The sequence below is a fragment of the Cicer arietinum genome, chromosome 7 (genome assembly GCF_000331145.2).
Source record: "Cicer arietinum cultivar CDC Frontier isolate Library 1 chromosome 7, Cicar.CDCFrontier_v2.0, whole genome shotgun sequence".
Lineage (NCBI taxonomy): Eukaryota > Viridiplantae > Streptophyta > Magnoliopsida > Fabales > Fabaceae > Cicer > Cicer arietinum.
In genome coordinates this window covers 48,045,419-48,066,344 of record NC_021166.2, presented here as the reverse complement: position 1 = coordinate 48,066,344, position 20,926 = coordinate 48,045,419, and the positions used below count along the sequence as shown (strand labels likewise).

General features: G+C 35.1%; 1 protein-coding gene across 2 annotated transcripts in view; it reads left to right on the top strand.

Moving 5' to 3' along the window:
• Window positions 1–20,926, top strand: part of LOC101488249 (DNA-directed RNA polymerase V subunit 1) — a 31,422-nt gene that overhangs the window by 2,441 nt on the left and 8,055 nt on the right. For both annotated transcript variants that reach the window (XM_004510974.4, XM_073370845.1), the window contains exons 7-14: window positions 2,378–2,431; window positions 3,248–3,418; window positions 12,785–12,943; window positions 13,031–14,923; window positions 15,024–15,199; window positions 15,875–15,947; window positions 18,290–18,414; window positions 20,716–20,849. In XM_004510974.4, the coding sequence (XP_004511031.1) occupies window positions 2,378–2,431; window positions 3,248–3,418; window positions 12,785–12,943; window positions 13,031–14,923; window positions 15,024–15,199; window positions 15,875–15,947; window positions 18,290–18,414; window positions 20,716–20,849 (2,785 nt within the window). The remainder of the gene's footprint in view (window positions 1–2,377; window positions 2,432–3,247; window positions 3,419–12,784; window positions 12,944–13,030; window positions 14,924–15,023; window positions 15,200–15,874; window positions 15,948–18,289; window positions 18,415–20,715; window positions 20,850–20,926) is intronic.

Genomic DNA, 20,926 nt, shown 5'->3' with positions numbered 1-20,926 from the left:
TGATTTTCACTTTTACCTATTTGCTTAATTATTATTTAAATTAAGGTTTAAATATGCTTTCACGTTTTCGATTTAGTTCCTGTAATATTTTGTTTGTTTTTAGTCCTTCCATATAAGGACTAAAATGAATATTTACAGGGGCCAAAAGCAAAAAATGTATATTTGCAAGGATTAAAAACAAAATACCAAGGGCCAATAGTAAAAACTGTATATTTATATTGACTAAACAAATTTTTTTTTACAGGAACTAAAACTAAAAAGTGATGTATTTGCAGGGACTAAAAATAAAATAGTAAGCCTTAAATTAAAAGACTCAAGAAAGGCTACTATCCATTGAGTTATATATCTTTTTTCGTGTTCTCTCTTTTATCATAATTTTCAACCACAAAAGCCTGCACCATAAAAACTTTTTGGATTTGAGCGAGATTGTGAGAGTATTGGGATACCCATTTTTTGATTGTTCAAAGTTTTTCTTAATTTCAGATAAATTCCATTTCCTAAACCACAACTAAGTGGTCTCATTTTTTAACTGTGAAACTCATTTTAGCTTTTACTTTTATTAACCACTCCTATTTAATATAGCTCTTATATTAATACTATGTATGATCTTATTCTAACATGTATTGTTGTAAAATTTAAAACACACCATGTATTAGCCTTATGTTATTTATTATGTTGTTTGGGTTTGAAGTGATGTGAGTTAAGGGAAGAGGGAGGGCTACCCCTTTCCAAAGCAAGGACACGCCACCAACCTTAATAAGGGCTTAAAATGACACTTAAAAATCACTGCCAGCTATGCCAGCTAAAATCAACCCAACCCTTTTGGAATTCAATTGTAGTTTCTCTTTATAAAAGCATTGCCTTACTTCTTTGTAGCATATTTAGCTCTGTTTAATTAAAGATTATGAATTCAATTTAGTACTTAGGCTGGAAAATTTCGTTTTATTCAATTTAAGTGTTGAAATCCATTTCAGTAATTAATTAATTTCAATATTAGTTGGTTTCAACAAGCACGTTTGAGGCCTAAGTATTTTTAAAAATATTGCATACCATTTCATTGCAATTTCTTTTATATTGCATAAAATAGTTAAATGATTCAATTCTGTATATGTTTGTCAATGAAATTAATTAAAAATTATTATGAATAAATCCAACATTATGCTGATAAATGATAATTTCAAAAGAACTAGTCATGTTATACCGTCTATAGAAATGTTTTTCCTTGATTGTACTCGATATAAATTTTAGGAAAATTAAATAAGATTTAAGGTGTCAACTTGTTTGAAATATTAATAATATAATACTCGTTATGATAATTTTTTTTTTCAAACCAATGACCAATTGGTTAACAGCAGACTGCTTTTTTATTTATTTGTTTTTATGGTAATTTAAATAATGTTCTTTGATTTTTTTAATAATAAAAGAATTGTGAAATATACTATACTTCAGCTATGAAATTGGTTACTGACTGTGGAAATACGTAGCTATTAAATTATGCTGCTACAGTTTTTATTATTTTATGAAAATTGATATAGTAATAAAATCAGTATTCGAGTAAATATTGTTATGCCCTATTCTGAAATAGAGTTGATAATCAATTTGGTGAAGCAGTTGGGTTGAATTAGGAATTTGGACCAATAGAAATATCATATGTAAACAATAACTGTGAAAAATAGTAGGGCTTATTTAAAGAAGTTGGCTAAATGGATATCACGGAAATAAATTAATTGTTAGATACGAGTGTACATGTACATATAGGAGTGCTCCTCACCTTTAAATTTAGGGTTGGTAGATATGCTTCTGTTTTGTATTGCAATAAAAAGCTGTGACTTCATTAATTCAGATCCAGTAGGAAATGTAACATTTAAATTTAATAAATTTGTAAAAATTTTATTGTTAAGATCATTCTTTTTTTCTTTTCTTGTTCTCATTACAAAGATAGTACTAGCTTATTAAGGTTTGGTTTGTTAATTTTGTTTTCCTAAAGTGTATAGTAATCCAGCTGTCATGCACTGTCTGATAGATTTAGGTACAAAAAGGATACAACCTTCATCTTATGCCATCTTGTGTGTTGATCTTACTGGCTGTAAGAGAATACATTTTCTTTGTAATAGTTGCACTTGTTTTAAGTCACTTCACTAGTCTATTTTCTGTTATTTGTTATTGCCACTGCCAGCTATTAACAGCTGTCAGATAACTGTTTCTCTTTGGCAGTTATTACTGACTTAGTTTGTAGAACTAGACTCTGGATCTATAAATAGACTGCCGTGGCAGAGATAGATTCAGTTTTATCATTTTTAAGTATCAATGAGTATTCAGTTTTCTCTCAAACTCCCCTCCCCCCCCCTCTCTCTCTAACTGGCTCACAACCTTTCAGTTTCCTTCTTCAAGCAGTGGATTGGCACAGAGTTTATTATCTCCCTGTTGTGAGGTTAGTATGAACCAATCATATGTTATCCTTTTTGTTTTTACATTCTTGTCTCCTAATTTTGTAATTGACTATGTTTTAAAATGAAAACATTTTTAAAATTATGTCATGCATTAAGATTTAAAGAGTATTTAGATAGCATCTGAGAATGTAAAATAATAATATTGTTATTATTTGTAGGCATATATGCTCATTATGCTAAGTTTGTCATGTATATAGTTGAGCTGGAACCATTGGCCACAATTGCAACCACTACTAGAATCATCAACTTTTCAGAGAATAGCTATAATTTATGATACTTTCTAGAGACACCAGTGGTGTCATCATAAATGTTGAAGAAGTGCTGAAAAGTGGGAACTATATTGAAAAATTATTGTGCAGGTCTAAACATGCAATATTTTGGCAAAAACCACTAGAATTGTGGGTAACATCACAAACCTATTTAGGATCTTGATTTTGACTTCCTTGACAACTTTTTCTGGCACAAGATTGTCCATTTGCTTCGAAATGGTGATTTGTTTCCGTAACTCTAGTTTATGTAGGTCTCATTCAATGAAAAAATGTGAAGGCTTGTTATTATTTTTGATGTGTTCTGTTTTTTCTATGTATGATTTTGTTTCTTCTTTCGATGGTTTGCTAATTGCTAGCTTAACTGTAGTTTATTCTGTGCTTTATTTTTACTGCTTGTTATTTTTGGTGCCGAAATTAATATTCAACGTGTTCTTCCAATATGTTGGCTAAATTTTCTTTTGCTATTATGATACTTTTTATTTTGTTATAGATGGGAACTTGTTCATGATATTTATATTTTCCTCTTAGGATGTCAATGCCGCACAAGTTTCTATTCGGGAGGTCAAAACAGCTGATGGGGCTTGTTACTTGGCACTGAAGGTTTCAAAGTCAAAGATGCATGACGGTTTTTGGGGTTTTTTAGAAAAATATGGCTATCGCTATGGGGGTGATCATACTCGAGCTTTGCTTCCTTGTGAGGTATGGTTTCTACTGGCTTTCATTGTTATTGTGCTGCTTAAAATGGCTAGTGTTTTGAAATATTGCTCAAGTTACTTAACGTTTGCAATTCCCTTTTTATGTGCGTCCTTTTTTTTCTGGCTTTAATATTCTTAATTTTTTTGTCTTTTTTGTTGCGCTTCATTACTGTTTATTTTCTTCATAATTTAGAAAAGTTTATTTTCTAGGACCACTTTATGTTGAGTATCTTAAATTATCTCTTTAAGATTAGATTTTATAGTATTTATTATTATTATTATTAGTATTATTATTATTTGATTCCTGATTGCACTATATTTAGGATTAGGAGTCAAGCATCACTATTGTTAGGAACTTGCAATTCCTACTCTTTATGATTAGGGAAACATGATTTACTTGTCGTAGTTTTATTGATAAAAGGAAAAAAGAAACAAAGAGAATTCTAATCTCTTCACACTAGTACACTCGGTAGGTTAAACTTAGATTAAATATAATTCTACTTTCCCTCAGGGAGGGTTCAGTACTATTTATAAGCCATAGGACCAATCAGCATACAATAAGCCTTGAAAATAACTGCTCCTGACCTACTAACCAACAACTAACTAGCAACCAACAATTAGTTGACAGCCTTCCCTCTTTTCCTATAATAAACTTTCACAAAATTTGCTGAGGGGTTATTTTGGTGCCTAACTATATATAGGGGTTCGTGTTTAGTCTTTTGTATGAAGTTACTATCAAGCTATTTTCAGTCAATGTCCCATAGATGATTTGTCTTTCTTATATTTTCCTGGGAAGAGGAATGCTATCAGCACACTCTGAAACAAACATCTTATCAAGGTAATTAAAATCGGACCAGTCGTTGAACGAGTGAAGGCATTGGTTCAAGGTTCAACAATTCAATTGTGGTTGAACCAGTCATATTAATATAAATTTTTTATTTTATATACTATTTTTTTTTTTACTCAAATTTAATATACATATAAGAGTATATTTTAATAACATTTAATATCAGATTTATGATAATTAAATAAAATTCAATTTTTACTGTCCATTTTGGACAAATAGGATTGATTGATAAAATGATAGACATCAATTAATAATGAATCCTATATATAGTTTCTAATTTTAGTAAGGAATAAATAAATAATAAAGGATTAACATATTGTTAATACTTAATAAAACAAATAAATGATAGACAATTAGACATCAATCTGTAACATGTAAACTGTAACCAAAACCATATTTAAATCATCCCCAAAATTTAGTTCTGTGTTTTTTTGTCATATTAAAAACACTCATTTACTTTGTCATTGTGTCAAATCGTATTCCACTGCCCAATATGACTAGAAGTGTGCACTGCCAAATGCCACTTCCATCATGTCTTTTACTCTTCTTTCTCCTTTACATTAACCAGTTTTCTTTGTCCTCTACCAATTTTTTTAATTGTTCCAGTGTGCCTTTCATTTCACTGGCATCATCTTTTTTTTGGGGTGAACTTCACAGCATCAGTTCTAACAAGGTTTCCAAAGATTTGGTCTTTCTTCCACATGATGGTCTCAATGGTTGAAGGAGGAAGAACAATATCTCCACATTTCTGATTTATCTTTCATTTGTGGATATGTTCAACTTATGTTCTTCTCTTCCGACGGGAGCAAAGAAGAAAATGTCGCGGTTGACCAAGGTGCTTTTGAGTTTTTGCGGACTGCTGATTTTGGCCTGCTTCAATAGTTTTTTGACTGGTTCTTGGACTTAATGGTTATCAGGGGTTTTCTAACTGGCTGGCTGTCCGGTTCGGTTTTAGTTACTACCTTCGTCCCTATATATAGGACCTCATTGATCAAATCACAGGAATTAAGAAATTTGATAGTAATATTAAATTTTTTAATAATTGATATTGTGTTTACACGTTTACCCTTCAAAAGAGAGAATTAGTTAATGCTTTCATTATAGTATTTATTGTTGATTGCAGAATAAGATGTAAATTAATTAGGGGTATGTTAGTGTTAAATACGAAGAAAAATATTGAGACATGTTGAATAACTCGTGTGTTTCAACTACACAACGAAAGTTCTTTATATAGACTATGAGTATTAAACAAACATAATGACATGAATACTAACAGATAGAAATACTAACATACATGAATACTTATAGCCTATCTATTTTATTTACCTACTAATATAACATTTTAACACTTCCCCTCAAGCTGGAGAATATAAATCAAATGCACCTAGCTTGTTACATATATAACTAATTCTAGGACCTTACAATGACTTTGTAAAAACATCTGCCAACTGATCATTGAAATTGACAAAGCTAGTGTTGATGTCACCCGATTCAATCTTTTCTCTAACAAAATGGCAATCTATCTCAATATGCTTGGTCCTTTCATGAAAAACAGGATTTGAGGCAATGTGCAATGCAACTTGATTATCACATATTAGTGTCATTGTGCTGGCCAACAAACAGGAATACTTATAGCCTATCTATTTTATTTACCTATTAATATAACATTTTAACACTCCCCCTAAAGCTGTAGCATATAAATCAAATGCACTTAGCTTGTTACATATATAACTAATTCTAGGACCTCACAATGACTTTGTAAAAATATCTCCCAACTGATCATTGAAATTGACAAAGCTAGTGATGATGTCACCCGATTCGATCTTTTCTGTAACAAAATGGCAGTCTATCTCAATATGCTTGGTCTTTTCATGAAAAACAGGATTTGAGGCAATGTACAATGCAACTTGATTATCACTTATTAGTGTCATTATGTTGGCCTCTTCAAATTGAAGTTCTTTCAGTAACTGTTTCAACCAAATGAGTTCACATGTTACTAGTGCTATGGCCCTATATTGTGCCTCATCGTTGGATCTTGCAACAACATTTTGTTTGTTACTCTTCCAAGATATTAAATTTCCTCCGATAAGTACACAATATCCAAAAGTGGATCGTCTATCAATGGGTGAGTCTACCCAATTGGCATTTGAGTAGCCAACTATCTGAGTATGTCCTCTATCTTCATAAATGAGCCCTTTTCCAGGTGCACTTCTGATGTATTTAAGAAACCGGATTTCAACATCCATATGTTCTTGGCAAGGAGTATTTAAGAACTAGCTTACCACACTAACAACGAAGGAAATGTCAGGATGGGTGACTGTGAGATAGTTAAATTTTCCAACCAAACTCCTATATCTTCCTGAATCTGATAGAGGCTCCCCCTGATTAGGTAGGAGTTTGACATTTGGATCCATATGAGTATTAACTGACTTGGCATTTAATAGACTTGTTTCTTCAAGAATATCCATAGCATATCTTCTTTGTGAAATTACAAGGCCATCCTTGGATTAGGCTACCTTAATACTAAAAAAATAACGGAGTTTACCAATGTCTTTAGTCTGAAATTGATTTGAAAGATGTTGTTTCAATTGGAGTATTCGTTGCTGATCACTACCAGTTATAACAATGTCATCCAAACAAACAATAAGATAGATGCACCCTTGGACTGAGTGACAATAAAATACAGAGTGATAGGCTTCACTACAAATCATACCAAACTTTTGTACTACCGAGCTGAATCTGCCAAACCAAGCTCTAAGAGACTGTTTAAGATCATAAAGGGACCTGTGTAGCTGACAAACCATGGTGAAAGACTCCCTTTGAGCAACAAAACCCTGGTGGTTGCTCCATATAAACTTCCTCTTCAAGATCACTGTGCAAAAAGGAATTTTTAATGTATTGTTGATGGAGAGGTCAATGTCGAATTGTTGTAATGGAGAAAAACAATATGACAGATGCCATTTTGGCAACAGGTGAAAAGGTGTCGCTGTAATCCAACCCAAAAATCTGAGTATATCCCTTTGCCATCAAACGAGCATTAAATCGATCAATTATCATCAGAGCCAGCCTTCACCGTATAGAGCCAACGACAACCGACTAAAGACTTCCCATGAGGTAAAGGAACTAGTTCCCAAATACCACTGCTTTGTAGAGCACATATCTCATCAATAATTGCTTGCCTCCACTTAAGGTGAGATAATGCTTCACATGTAGTTTTAGGAATAGAAACAAAAGACAAAGAAGACAAGCAATTGTAATGCAAAGGAGAAAGACAATTGTTGAAGTTGTGGGATTTTAGAGAAAATGAGGAGATAAAATAATAAGGGTTTGAATATTTTGATAATAGTTTAATGCTGACTTGATTACAAAAGATTCAATACTAATCTCTATTTATAGAGAAACATAGACTCAATTTCAAATCAAGAATAAATCATCATAATAATGAGAGATATTCTAAGATATCTCTATGATTATAAATAGATCCTAAGAAATAACTCAAGATACTCTAATATTATAATATCTCTATATTATAACACTCTCCCTCAAGCTAAAATTTACTAAGTTTTAGCTTGTTACAAGAAAACAATGTTTTGCTCCGCAAAATACTAAAAGAAGATGGAAAGGCAACTCAGGGATGCAGGTGAAGTCGGAGAGAATTGTTATAAATACAGCTTAGCCAGATAGCCGGAATGATCATCAGCGCGAGAGAAATTCATGGCCAGCAGTTGAACAAAGCAAAGTCCGTCCTTCTAAAAAAACAGCATTTGGAAGTTTCAAACCAATATTATCAGAGACTCAAAATACTTAAACTTGAATTTGCTTCAAGGAGAGAGAGGCATGCTTTAGGGAGAGAAAGGCAAGGCCAGTACATCTGGGACCAAGATGGGGCCAACGTATCTGAGACAAATTGCCAAGCTGTATGCATGTGGCTCGAAAGAAAAACTTAAAACAAATATGGAATCAGGAAGGAAAACTCATTCTAGACGACTGAAACATTATGCCGAAAGGCAGACAAATGCGCCTGAGCTCGAGGCTGGTGGTGGCAGCGCGTGAGATGAACACAGTGGATCTTGGAGGCACATGAGCGTGCATGGAGCAACTTTTGACTTAAAAAAGATCTGGGTTGTGTAGATTGGGAGATTCCACACACAATGGAAGTGGTTGTGTCGGAAAACTTTTCCAGCAGCGATGGCAGGAAGCAGTAGCAGATGGCGGCATTAGCAGACAGGACATCAGCGACAATAGGCAGTAGACGACGGCGTCAGATCTACTCGCATGAGAGATTAGCAACGCGTGAGAGCATGTATGACGACTTTTGGCGACGCGCTTTCATGCATGACTTTATCTGGAGATGACTGCTTTTCGCAGGAAAATTTGCCGAAAATAATGGCAGCGACGACAGTAGCGAATTGAATGGAAAACAAGTGAAACGTGTCGGAATGTTGGAAAAGAGAAACTATGATTATATTCCCTAATTGTTGGGAACTCGACAGCGGAATAGAGGCGGGATCGTTCAAGGATGATTGAAATAGGCTCTAGATACCATGTTGAAGTTGTGGGATTTTAGAGAAAATGAGGAGAGAAAATAATAAAAGTTTGAATATTATTGATAATAGTTTAATGATGACTTGATTACAAAAGATTCAATACTAATATTTATTTATAGAGAAACATAGACTCTATTCTAAATCAAGAATAAATCATAATAATAATGAGAGATATTCTAAGATATCTCTATGATTATAAATTGATCCTAAGAAATAACTCAAGATACTCTAATATAATATAATAGATATTATAAGATATTTTCTAATATTCTAACAACAATGATAACACAAATCAATATAAGGAGGAAATGGATTACAGGTGTGTGAATATCCTTACGAAGAGCAATGGGAAGGTCATGCTCAGGTGGCAGGGTCAGATCCTGAGGTGGCGTCGGAGGAGAGTCTATAATGGGAACAAGAACAAGCACAACAGAGGGTGGACGACGACGCTGATATGTTTGTAATGGTCGTGGAGGTTGGGGGCAGACTTGACAGGTTCAATAGGAATATGAGTGGGTAGAATAGGGATAACTACATGAGGAGGTTCGGGATTTATGTCCTGATGGGGCTCAATAGCTATATGGGTAGATTCAAAATATGGTTCAAACTCCAAAAAATCGACTAATGTAATGTATCGGTGTAGTGTAGGAGAATAACGATAGCCCTTTTGGGACCTATGATATCCGAGAAAGACATACTTTAGTGATCGAGCTGATAGTTTGTCCAAACCAAGAGATAAATTGGGTGAAGAGGGGTATGGGGAAAGAGGACTGAATGAAGGATATTGTCATCAAGGATTGAAGACAACATACGATTGATAAGGTAGCATGCTGTTAATACTGCATCCCCCAAAAACGAAATGGAACATTACCATGGATAAGTAAGGTTCGCGTGGTTTCAATGAGATGCCGATTTTTGCGTTCGACTACCCCGTTTTGTTAGGGTGTATGAGGACATGATGCTTGGTGTAGAATAGCATTGGAAGCCATAAAATTTTGAAATTGATGGGACAAATATTCTTGAGCATTATCACTTCTTAAGATACGAATAGAAATACCAAATTGAGTTTTAATTTCTTGATAAAATTGCTCAAAAATGGAAAACAGTTCAGCCCTATTTTTCATTAAAAATAACCACGTACAACGAGAGTAATCATCAATAAAAGTAACAAAATACTTAGACTCTAAAGTAGACATAGTACGAGATGGACCCTAAATGTCAGAGTGAACTAAAGCAAAGGGAGACAAAACTCTTTTATTGACTCGATTAGGAAAATTATTACGGGTGTGTTTCTCTAATTGGCATGACTTATAATGTAAAGTAGACAACTTAGACAACCTAGACACCAATTTTTGAAGTTTGGTAAAACTTGGGTGTCCTAGTTGAGCATGGATAGTATGAGGGAACTCTGGTAGAGCACGTCTTGGAAGATGGAGAAAGGTAATAGAGGCCTTGAGACTCACATCCAATGCCAATCGTCCGTCCCGAATTCTGGTCCTACAAGGCAACATTATCATTAGTGAAAGTAATAATACAATCATGGCACCGAGTCAATCGACTAACTGAAAGTAAATTAAAAAGGCATAAGGAACATAGAGAACAAATGGAAGGGAGAATTTGGATAATGCTAACTCCTTGAGACAGGGTTTGAGTGCCATTAGTAGAAGTTATAGTAGGTAAAAAACCAGATGTAGAGAGTGAAGAGAAGAGACCTTTATTACCAATGACATGATCAGACATACCATAATCAAGAACCCAAGGGTCGAGAGAACATGAGTGAGAGAGGTAAACAAATGAGTTAACAGTGTGTGCAACCGAAGTAGGAGAACTAGAGCTCGGATGACTCTGAACCCACCGGAGGAAATCTTCATAATTTGTCGGGGAGCCTTGTGGAGATAGTGTAGTCTAAATAGTGGCAGAAGAATCAAGTTGAGTTGCGTTTATCGAAGGCAAAGGCTTACGATGCAACTTCCAACAGCGATCAATAGTGTATCCAAGCCGATTACAATGCTCACATTTGGGACGAGGCTTAGAGTTGGATGGTCTTCCATGAGAGCGACTCTGATTATGTCCCAGAGATGCAAGGGCAGCAGTGTCATCCGATGCTGAAGTAATAGAGTGCTCAACTGGATGTTTTGCTGGTACTCGAAGGATGATCGCTGAGGTAGTAGACATATCCGAAACAGCAACAGACCCCAAAATTTGATCACGAGTTGCAGAGTGCTCTTGGGGTAAGCCATAGAGTGCAAGGCGAATGAAGAAGGTGCTGTGTCGATCCAACTCCTGCTTTTGTTCAATTGGATTACTTGCAGTAGGAGGGAGAAACTCATTAAAATCATGAAGTGCACTATGAACCATGCCAAGATATGAAGAAATAGAGCCATCTATTGTCTTCGGAGTAATGATATTCAGCAAGCGGTGACAAACTCCATAGAGACGTTAAGTGTCGTTAGTATAGAGTGCCTTTGCCTGACTCCAAACCGATTAACATGTGAGATGTGGATGGAAAATCGATTTAACATTTGGATGAAGTGTAAACTTAGTGACACTACACAACTGAGCATCTGTTTCCATTTTGGTGTTTCAGTTACAACCACCTTTTCAGAATTTTGAGTGAGATGGTCCTTGTAACCTTGACCAATCATCCATAGTTTGATGTCGGTGGCCCAACTAGCATAATTTGATCCATTCAATTTTTCGACAGAGAGAGGAGAGGGGATGTAGTTGGTGAAGATGCTTTTTGTTTCAGACTGAGATGTCATGGTCGGTAAAGAGTGCCAAAAAACGCGTCTGAACTAGGAAAACAAGGGTGTTTGAACTAGAACTCGTATATCTGTGACTCGAAACTGAAAATTGAGGGCAGATATGGAATCAAAAGGCTGAGGCGAGTGCCACTAAAGAAGCGGCGCCATGAACGGTTTCCGAACTCGCCGTCACACGCGGTGGTTGCAGGCAGCGTGTGGAGAAAGGCAATGCGTGTGGATGTGTGGATGCCTTGCTGACGACGCGCGTGGAGGGGTGGGCTGATCTTGAGTGTGCGACGCTGCTGGTGTGGTCTTTCGTTGAAAAAAATTGTCGGAGACAGTGGCGGCAATGACGACAGAGCGTGGACGGATGGACACAAATTGAGGAATCAGTGTAACAAAGTCAGGGAGGGGGAAACCGGAGTTGAGAACACGGTTTGTCGAAAAAAATTCACCGAAGACAGTGGGTCCACCTGGTAGTTGACGATTAGGGTTGTCTCTCAACAAGCTCTGGATACCATGTTAAGTACGAAGAAAAATATTGAGAGACATGTTGAGAAACCCGTGTGTTTCAACTACACAACGGAAGTTCTTTATATAGACTATGAGTATTAAACAAACATAATGACAATAATACTATCAGACAGGAATACTTACGACCTATCTATTTTATTTACATACTAATATAATATTTTAACGGTTAGTAAAAAGAGTAATTAATGTAGTTGAAAATTCAAAGAGGGTCTTATAAAAATGGACAGAAATTTCATAAGAGGGTCCTATATATAGGGACAGAGGTAGTACCTTGCATTTTATTATTGTTTCATTCCCTAATCACGTTTATTTTGAAGATTCAATATTCAATTTACGAGGCATTCAAATGGATTTTTTTATAAATGAATCAGCTATGTAGTGTCACGTCACGGCCTTTGCCAGCATCCGCTTCCCATGAATGTCAATTCTTCTTTTGGTTCACTCTGGTGTATTGTGGCATATAATTATTATTTGGGGCCATCTAATATTTTTAGTAAATCACACTGTTGGAATTATATTTGCATTTTCTGTATGATTGATATTTGTACTCAAAATGCTTTTGATCGACTGTCAAATAGGTTTATAATTGATGCTTTCAGGCTATAACTGTTATATGCTTCTTATTTTGGTTTTTTACGTTGCAGTTGAAACTTGTCATTCGATTTTCATTTACAGTTTTCTTGTCAAATATCTACCAGGTGATGGAAATTATCAAAAGATTCCCACAAGAAACAAATAGGAAACTTGCTATAAAAGGATATTTTCCTCAAGATGGATATGTTTTGAAATACCTTCCGGTACCACCAAATTGCTTGTCCGTGCCAGTAGTTTCAGATGGTGTCAGTGTCATGTCTTCGGTGAGGAAATGATAATGTGATTTGTTACTTGATTATAAAGTTATTTTGTAGTGCTTCAGAAAGTTATGTATCTGTCTCACATTGCAGGATCCTGCCATGACAATTCTTAGAAAATTGCTTAGGAAGGTTGAAATCATCAGAAGTTCTAGATCAGGTGAACCAAACTTTGAGTCTCATCAAGTGGAAGCTAACGACTTGCAATCAGTGGTTGATCAGTATCTTCAAGTTAGGGGTACTTCTAAGGCAACACGAGATATAGAAACACGTTATGGGGTTAATAAAGAGCTGAATGATTCCTCAACAAAAGCATGGTTAGAGAAAATGAGGACTTTATTTATAAGAAAGGGTTCAGGTTTTTCTTCCCGTAATGTGATAACTGGAGATGGCTATAAGAAGATAAATGAAGTAGGAATTCCACTTGAGGTTGCTCAAAGGATAACATTTGAGGAGAGAGTAAGCATACATAACATCCGTTATTTACAAAAGTTGGTTGATGAAAATATGTGCTTGACATACAAGGAAGGTGTGTCAACTTACTCATTAAGGGAGGGCTCAAAGGGGCACACATATCTTAAACCTGGTCAAATAGTGCATCGGAGGATTATGGATGGGGATGTTGTCTTCATCAACAGACCACCTACTACTCACAAACACTCATTGCAAGCGCTTGTAGTGTACATCCATGACGACCACACTGTCAAAATAAATCCGCTAATATGTGGACCCTTAGGGGCTGATTTTGATGGTGACTGTGTCCATCTTTTTTATCCCCAGTCACTTGCTGCTAAGGCTGAGGTTTTGGAGCTTTTCTCTGTAGAGAAACAACTTCTCAGCTCTCATAGTGGTAATCTGAACCTTCAGTTATCCACAGATTCATTATTGTCACTCAAGATGCTAGTCAAGAGTTGTTTTTTGGATAGAGCAGCAGCAAATCAAATGGCCATGTTTCTTTCATTGCCTTTGCCAATGCCTGCTTTGTTTAAGGCTGGTTCTGGCGATTCTTATTGGACTTCTGTTCAAATGTTGCAGTGTGCTTTGCCTTCCTCGTTTGATTGTACTGGAGGACGATACTTGATTAGGCAAAGGGAAATCTTAGAATTTGATTTTACCAGAGATCTTCTGCCTTCAATTATAAATGAAGTAGCGGCCTCAATTTTTTTTAGCCAGGGTCCTAAGGAGGCACTGAATTTCTTTGATGTGCTCCAGCCCTTTCTGATGGAAAACATATTTGCTCATGGATATAGTGTTGGATTGCAAGACTTTTCAATATCCAGGGCAGTGAAAAGGGTTATCAATAGAAGCATTGGGAAAATTTCTCCTTTGTTGCATCAGCTGAGGGTCGTATACAAAGAGCTGGTGGCACAACAACTGGAGAAACACATGCAAGATATTGAACTCCCTGTCATAAATTTTGCTTTGAAGTCAACCAAACTTGGAGATTTGATTGATTCGAAGAGTAAGTCAGCTCTTGACAAGGTGGTTCAACAGATTGGCTTCTTAGGCCAACAACTCTTTGAGAGAGGAAAGTTTTATTCCAAGGGATTGGTTGAGGATGTAGGTTCTCATTTTCACGTGAAGTGTTTCTATGATGGGGATGGTTATCCCTCTGCTGAGTTTGGGTTGCTCAAAGGATGTTTCTTTCATGGTTTAGATCCATATGAAGAGTTGGTGCATTCAATTGCAACAAGAGAAATAATTGTCCGCTCTTCTAGAGGATTATCTGAACCAGGCACACTATTTAAGAACTTGATGGCCATTCTCCGGGATGTTGTGATTTGCTATGATGGAACCGTGAGAAATGTATGTAGTAATTCCATCATCCAGTTTGAGTATGGCATACAATCTGGAGACAAATCCCAGCCCTTATTCCCAGCTGGTGAGCCTGTTGGTGTCTTAGCTGCAACTTCCATGTCAAACCCTGCCTATAAAGCCGTCCTTGATGCTAGTCCTAGCAGCAATTCTTCCTGGGAGTTTATGAAGGTAATAATTTCTTAGTGAATAATAGACATATGTTTCTCATATCTCAGTAAATGTTTTTTTTTTGTTGAGATATTTACTTATTTATGCAATTTATCTTCAGGAAATACTCCTTTGCAAGGTGAACTTTAGGAATGAACCAAATGATCGTCGAGTAATTCTATATTTGAATGATTGTGATTGTGGGAGGAGTTACTGTCGTGAAAATGCTGCATATTTGGTTAAAAATCAATTGAGAAAAGTAAGCCTCAAGGATGCAGCACTAGATTTCACTGTTGAGTAAGTTTTCTATCTTGGTTTAATTTTTTTGCTATATTCATCATATATCTTTTAGTTTCTAAAAATTCCTTGTTTCTTATAAGGAATGGATCAACTATGGGTAATTGATTACTTTGTAGCTTAAAGCCTCATTTGTCTTTATCAATGTTGTGAATTGTACTTTGTTAAAAAAAATGTTGTCAATTGCACTTATGCCTATCAACATTTGTTTTTGGGGTTGGGTTTGAGATTTGGGATTCATCTAATGCCTTCTCCATAATTTTGTCTGATTACAATTCGTGTCAACAGGCTAGAAAAAATGTTTGTGATGACTAGTTTTTCTGCCAAGGACTAACTTTTTAAAGGTTTAGCTTTTAGATGTGGGTTAATGAATGGTTTTATGTCTCTAATATGTTCCTTTGGAGTTTGGGCAAGAGCTTTTTAGGCTTGAAGAATGGATAGTATGCATGGCTTATCCTCTTAGTTCATGATGATGTCAATTCCTTATATGTACTACGTAGTTTTCTGATATATACTTCTCTGTATCCGTATTTTATTGGAGGTAAAACATTTAATCTGTGTTAATTGAACAAGTAATTTTCTTCAAAAAAAAAACAAATTGAACTAGTAATATTGTGATATTTGAAAGGTTGTATTTATATTCAACTTTATTTGGGACATGTTTCTCATCTGCAGATACCAGCAGCAGCGAAGACGCAATGATGGTTCTGAAGATGCAGGCCTTGTTGGTCATATTCATCTGAATGAGGTTATTGAATTTTTTTAGACATGTTTAGGGTGTTGCAAATGATAGGTGGTTAATTTGGGGTGCAAACATAGTTGGGATGCCATATCTCTCATTATTATTATTATTATTCTTTTTTTTTTTTTTTAGGATTGAGTCTATGTTTCTCTATAAATAAAGATAAGTATTCAGTCTTTTGTAATAAAGTTAGAATTAAGTTATTATCAATAATATTAAAACCCTTATTATTTTCTCTCATTATTTTCTCTAAAATCCCACAACTTCAACATGATATCTAGAACCTATTTCTATCCTCCTTGAACGGTCCGCCTCTATTCCGCTGTCGAGTTCCCAACAATTTGAGAATATAATCATAGTTTTTATTTTCCAACGTGATCATTCCTTTTTCAAACCACTGTCGTGACCATTGTTTCCGGCGACTTTTCCAGCAAAAGACCTCTCTATCAGCTTCGCCTCTTCTAGATCAGCCCACACCTCAAAGCGCGTCGCCGTAAGCCCACGCGTCGCCGCTCTTCACGCCGTGTGACGGCGTTTACGACAGCCGTTTAAGACACTGTCTCTCTCATTGAACTCGTGGGCTTCCTGGTTCTGAATCTGCCCTTGTATTCTCGTTTTGGGCTACGGTTACACCTGCCACCTCCAAGATCTCCCGTCTGCTGCTGCCTTCGGTATTGGGTCGCCGCTGGAAAAGTTTTCCGACACAACCACTTCCATTGTGTGTAGAATCTTCCAATCTACACAACTCATAATTTTTAGGCTAAAAGTTGCTGCAAACGCACTCATGTGCCTCCAATATCCACCATGTTCATCCCACACGCTGCCGCCAATAGGCTCGAGCTCAAGCGCATCTGTCTGCCTTCTGGCATAGTGTTTCAGTCGTCTAGATTGGGTTTTTCTTCTTAGTTCCAGATCAGTTTTATGTTTTTTCTTTCGAGCCACATGCATACAGCTTGACAATTTGTCCCAGATACACTGGCCCTATCTTTGTCCCAAATGTACTGGCCAAGCATGCCTCTCTTTTTCTGAAGCAAATTCAAGTTTAAATATTTTGAGTCTTCGATATTATTGGTTTGAAGCTTTCAAATGCAATTTTTTAGGATGGACCTTGTTTAGTTCAATTGCTTGCTATGAATTTCTCTCAAGCTGATGATCAATCCGGCTATGCTTTATTTATAGCAATTCTCTTGGATTTCACCTGCATTCTCTTGGATTTCACCTGCATCCTTGAGTTGCCTTTCCATCCACTTTTATTCTTTTGTGGAGCAATACATTGTTTTCTTGTAAGCTTAGTAAGTTTTAGCTTGAGGGAAAGTGTTAGAATATTAGAAAATATATTATAATATCTATTATATATTATATTAGAGTATCTTGAGCTATTTCCTAGGATCAATTTATAATCATAGACATATCTTAGAATATCTTTTATTATTATTATTATTATTATTATTATTATTATTATTATTATTATGACTTGTTCCTGATTTATGACTGAGTCTATGTTTCTCTATAAATAAAGATTAATATTGAGTCTTTTGTAATAAAGTTAGCATAAAGCTATTATCAATAATATTAAAACCCTTATTATTTTCTCTCCTTTTATCTAAATCCCACAACTTCAACAAGTTTAATGTTATGCCTAAACCTAATCTAACTTCTGTTTTGCGGGATTTTGGGATAACCTTGTTTGAGTGTGTTAATCATCTGCTACTGCTTTTTTTTTCTTCTTTATTATTAGCATTTAGGTAGTATTATTTTTGAGATCTGAAATTGATATAAGAAGGTTGATAGAGATACAATGAGAGATCTTTATAGTGAATGTTGGGTAATAAATTGTCGACAAGCGCAAAATACGTACGGAATAAGAGAATGTTGTCATGGATAAGGGGAAGTGGAAAAAATTTAAGATTAAGAACAATTTGTGAAACCACTAGTAAAGAAAACCTTGGGGGAAACCACTGGTAAAGATATTACTCTATTGGATTTACTGAAGATATGGTTTTTGTAGAGCCTATAGTTTTTAAAGATTTCCTAAAAATTGTCCACTATAAACCTTGGCTTCATTGTACGTCTGATCAAATAAGCTGGTTGAACTGGCTACATATAAGGTTCCTGCACTGAGCTGAGTATAATAACCCTGGTTTATAGTGGAGGTTCAAAACTATATGTTAATGATCCTGAGAAGTAAAATCAATAAAAATGCATAAGTTTGGTTCTATTAAAATAGAATAAATTATAATACATGTAATTTGCTATTCTTTCATGGGAGAGGAATGTATTTTTATCTCAATATAATTGTCATTATTGTGTTAATATGCTTTTGATGAATGATGTATCATTTTGAGCAGGCGATGTTAGAGAAGCTGAAGATCAATATGTCTGAAGTTTACCAAAAATGCCAAGAAAGACTTAATTCCTTTAGTCGGAAGAAGAAAGTTTTCCATTTTTTTAGGAAAACTGAACTGTTTTTCAGGTTAATCTTTAGTCTGTCCATATACATTTGATATACTACTATAAATTCTTAATTTTCTTGCTTACATGAAATAATTAATTGCTTTGGATATGATTCAGAAGTGTAGTCATAGGAGCTCATTTTTGTTCCTATTATTGTTAATCTAATGAAGGATGAATTGTAGTCTGGGAAGATTTTTTATATGTTCTGTGTTTCTTGTTTGGCTTACTTTTTGTTTTTTGTTACCCATCTTTTTCTTATGGTTAATTTTATTATTTTCTATAAATTTAAGTTGTAAAATATTGTTAAACAATTACTGATATGCATTTTTTATAGAATTTAAATATGAAGTTCTTCTATTGCATTTTTTCAAAGGGTTTTTAGTTCTATAACAAAATTAGTAGCATTGATAGAAATAATTTAAGGACAGGAAAAAAGAAGAAAATGATAAAAAAAAAAACATGAAAATAAAAATGTAGTAAAGGCCTCATTTCTGAGCAAGTTTGAAAAGGCAGTGCCATTGAACCAACCATCTATGAGGGCAACATTGAAGGCACATTTTCTTAGTCCGATCTCCTAATAACTTGGTTATTGAAGTGCTCAACTTTCTTGTGTCTTGGACTTAAGATAATGGATCTTGCTAACGAGTGCCCTAAGGGCATTGTTTTAGGATTCCAAATAAAGTAGTTAGCAATTGAAAAAATCAAGTATTTCAATTTTCAATGCATTGAATACACACCTTTCAAACTATTTTAGTTTCTTCAACAATGCTCTTTTAGGGCATTTATTAGCATTTCCCTAAGATAATTTATATAATCTAACCCATTTGGTAAGTTGTGGTGGCTGGTATATCAGTTGTGTATCCTACTCTTGGAGTATGACCAGTTACATATCTAGGAAGTTGTTGGAACTGGTTAGTATAAGAGGCCTAACAGAATTATCCTCTAATTTTCTTTATTTATAAGAAAATTACTTGTATTTTTGGTATGGGGCTTTACTACATCTGTTATACTACTACTAGAACTTGCTTTAATGGTAGATGTACAAATTAGTTCATGTTTATCATGTTGTGAGAGGAATAGGAATATGTTGAGAAGGAAAAAGGACCAGGTTATGTGTGACGGAATCTGGTGTCTAAATTGTGTCTGTATTACACACTAATTAGTGTACTTAGATATTGAGACATGGGACCCAAAACCAGCAAAGGAAGGACAGATTGTTGATGAGGATTCACAGCTGTTGTTGCATAAGACGGAGATTGGAAGCAGGGAAAACAATATGTGAGAGCTTATATGAACTTTAGACAGTCCTTAGATTTTGGTGGTGGTAGATCAGGAACAACAGCTCTGATGGTGGCGGTATCATACAAAAACACCAAACAGATTTTCCAGCAGCCAAAAACTTTGTATGGACACACTAAAAGGGATTACATGGTGATGCAGAACTGAAATTCAAAAAGATGCACAGTTTCGGTAAAGTCGCTGATTGGTAGTGGGTTTGCAGGTGTCCTGTTGTTCCTACTTTGCATGTGCTGGATTTTTGTTGCATTGGTCACAAGCCCAATTTGATGCTAATCTGGTGGGGAAAAGTGATCTCTTGAAGACAATTTATTTTCAGAGAAAGGATTATTGGATTTGGTCTTGGAGATACTAGAAAGCTCTGGTGCCATATTAGATTAGGTCTGTGAATAGAAAACTGTCGAGAGAAAAGTTGCAGAGAACAAGAAAACTGTGAATAGCATACTATAGTATCCTACCAAGAAGACCCTACCTGTTACCAGCTGTCAGTTAGATTTAAAACCCATATTTTCTGGATGTTCGGATTGGAGGATATGAGAAAGTGAGAATGGTACCATTAGTATCAGATAGTATCTGTTATTCTGTATCGAGCTAAATGCTTTTTTATGTTATTTTTGTGATATGTTTATAAGGGAATTATATATTGAAACATGGGCAAGAGAAAGGTATCTATGCTTTTTTGTTATGGTCATTGGTGTCTTTTTCTAAAGTGTGATTATTATCTATTGATAATGGTTTTGTATTGAGAAATATTAATTTCTCTATACAAAAATTATATGTATATGTAAATTAAATGTTTTTGTATATTTTGTCATAATATATTGTCTCCTGTAAACAAGAAGAGAAAAAACAAAAAAAGATAAAAGGTGTATGTGTAGTGTCTTTCTTTGAAGATTACAATGACATGCTTTCTCTTCTGACCATTGCAGTATGCATTATAGTCTATTTATTTTTCTTTTTAAAATGCAATCCGTTGCACTTGCAGCTTAAAACTTATGGTCTTTTGTGTTTTCCTTCTTTGCAGCGAGTCTTGCTCTTCTCTGAATTCTTCTGCCCCTTGTGTAACAATCCTTTGGCCGGATGGTGATGATTTAGACCAAACCACTAAAGTCCTTGCTGACATGATCTGCCCAGTTCTTTTAGATACAATAATCCAAGGTAATTTCCTTTCAACTCATATTTCAATGAAGAACTATACATCTATTATTGTTAAATCAATATATAGGGTAGGGAAA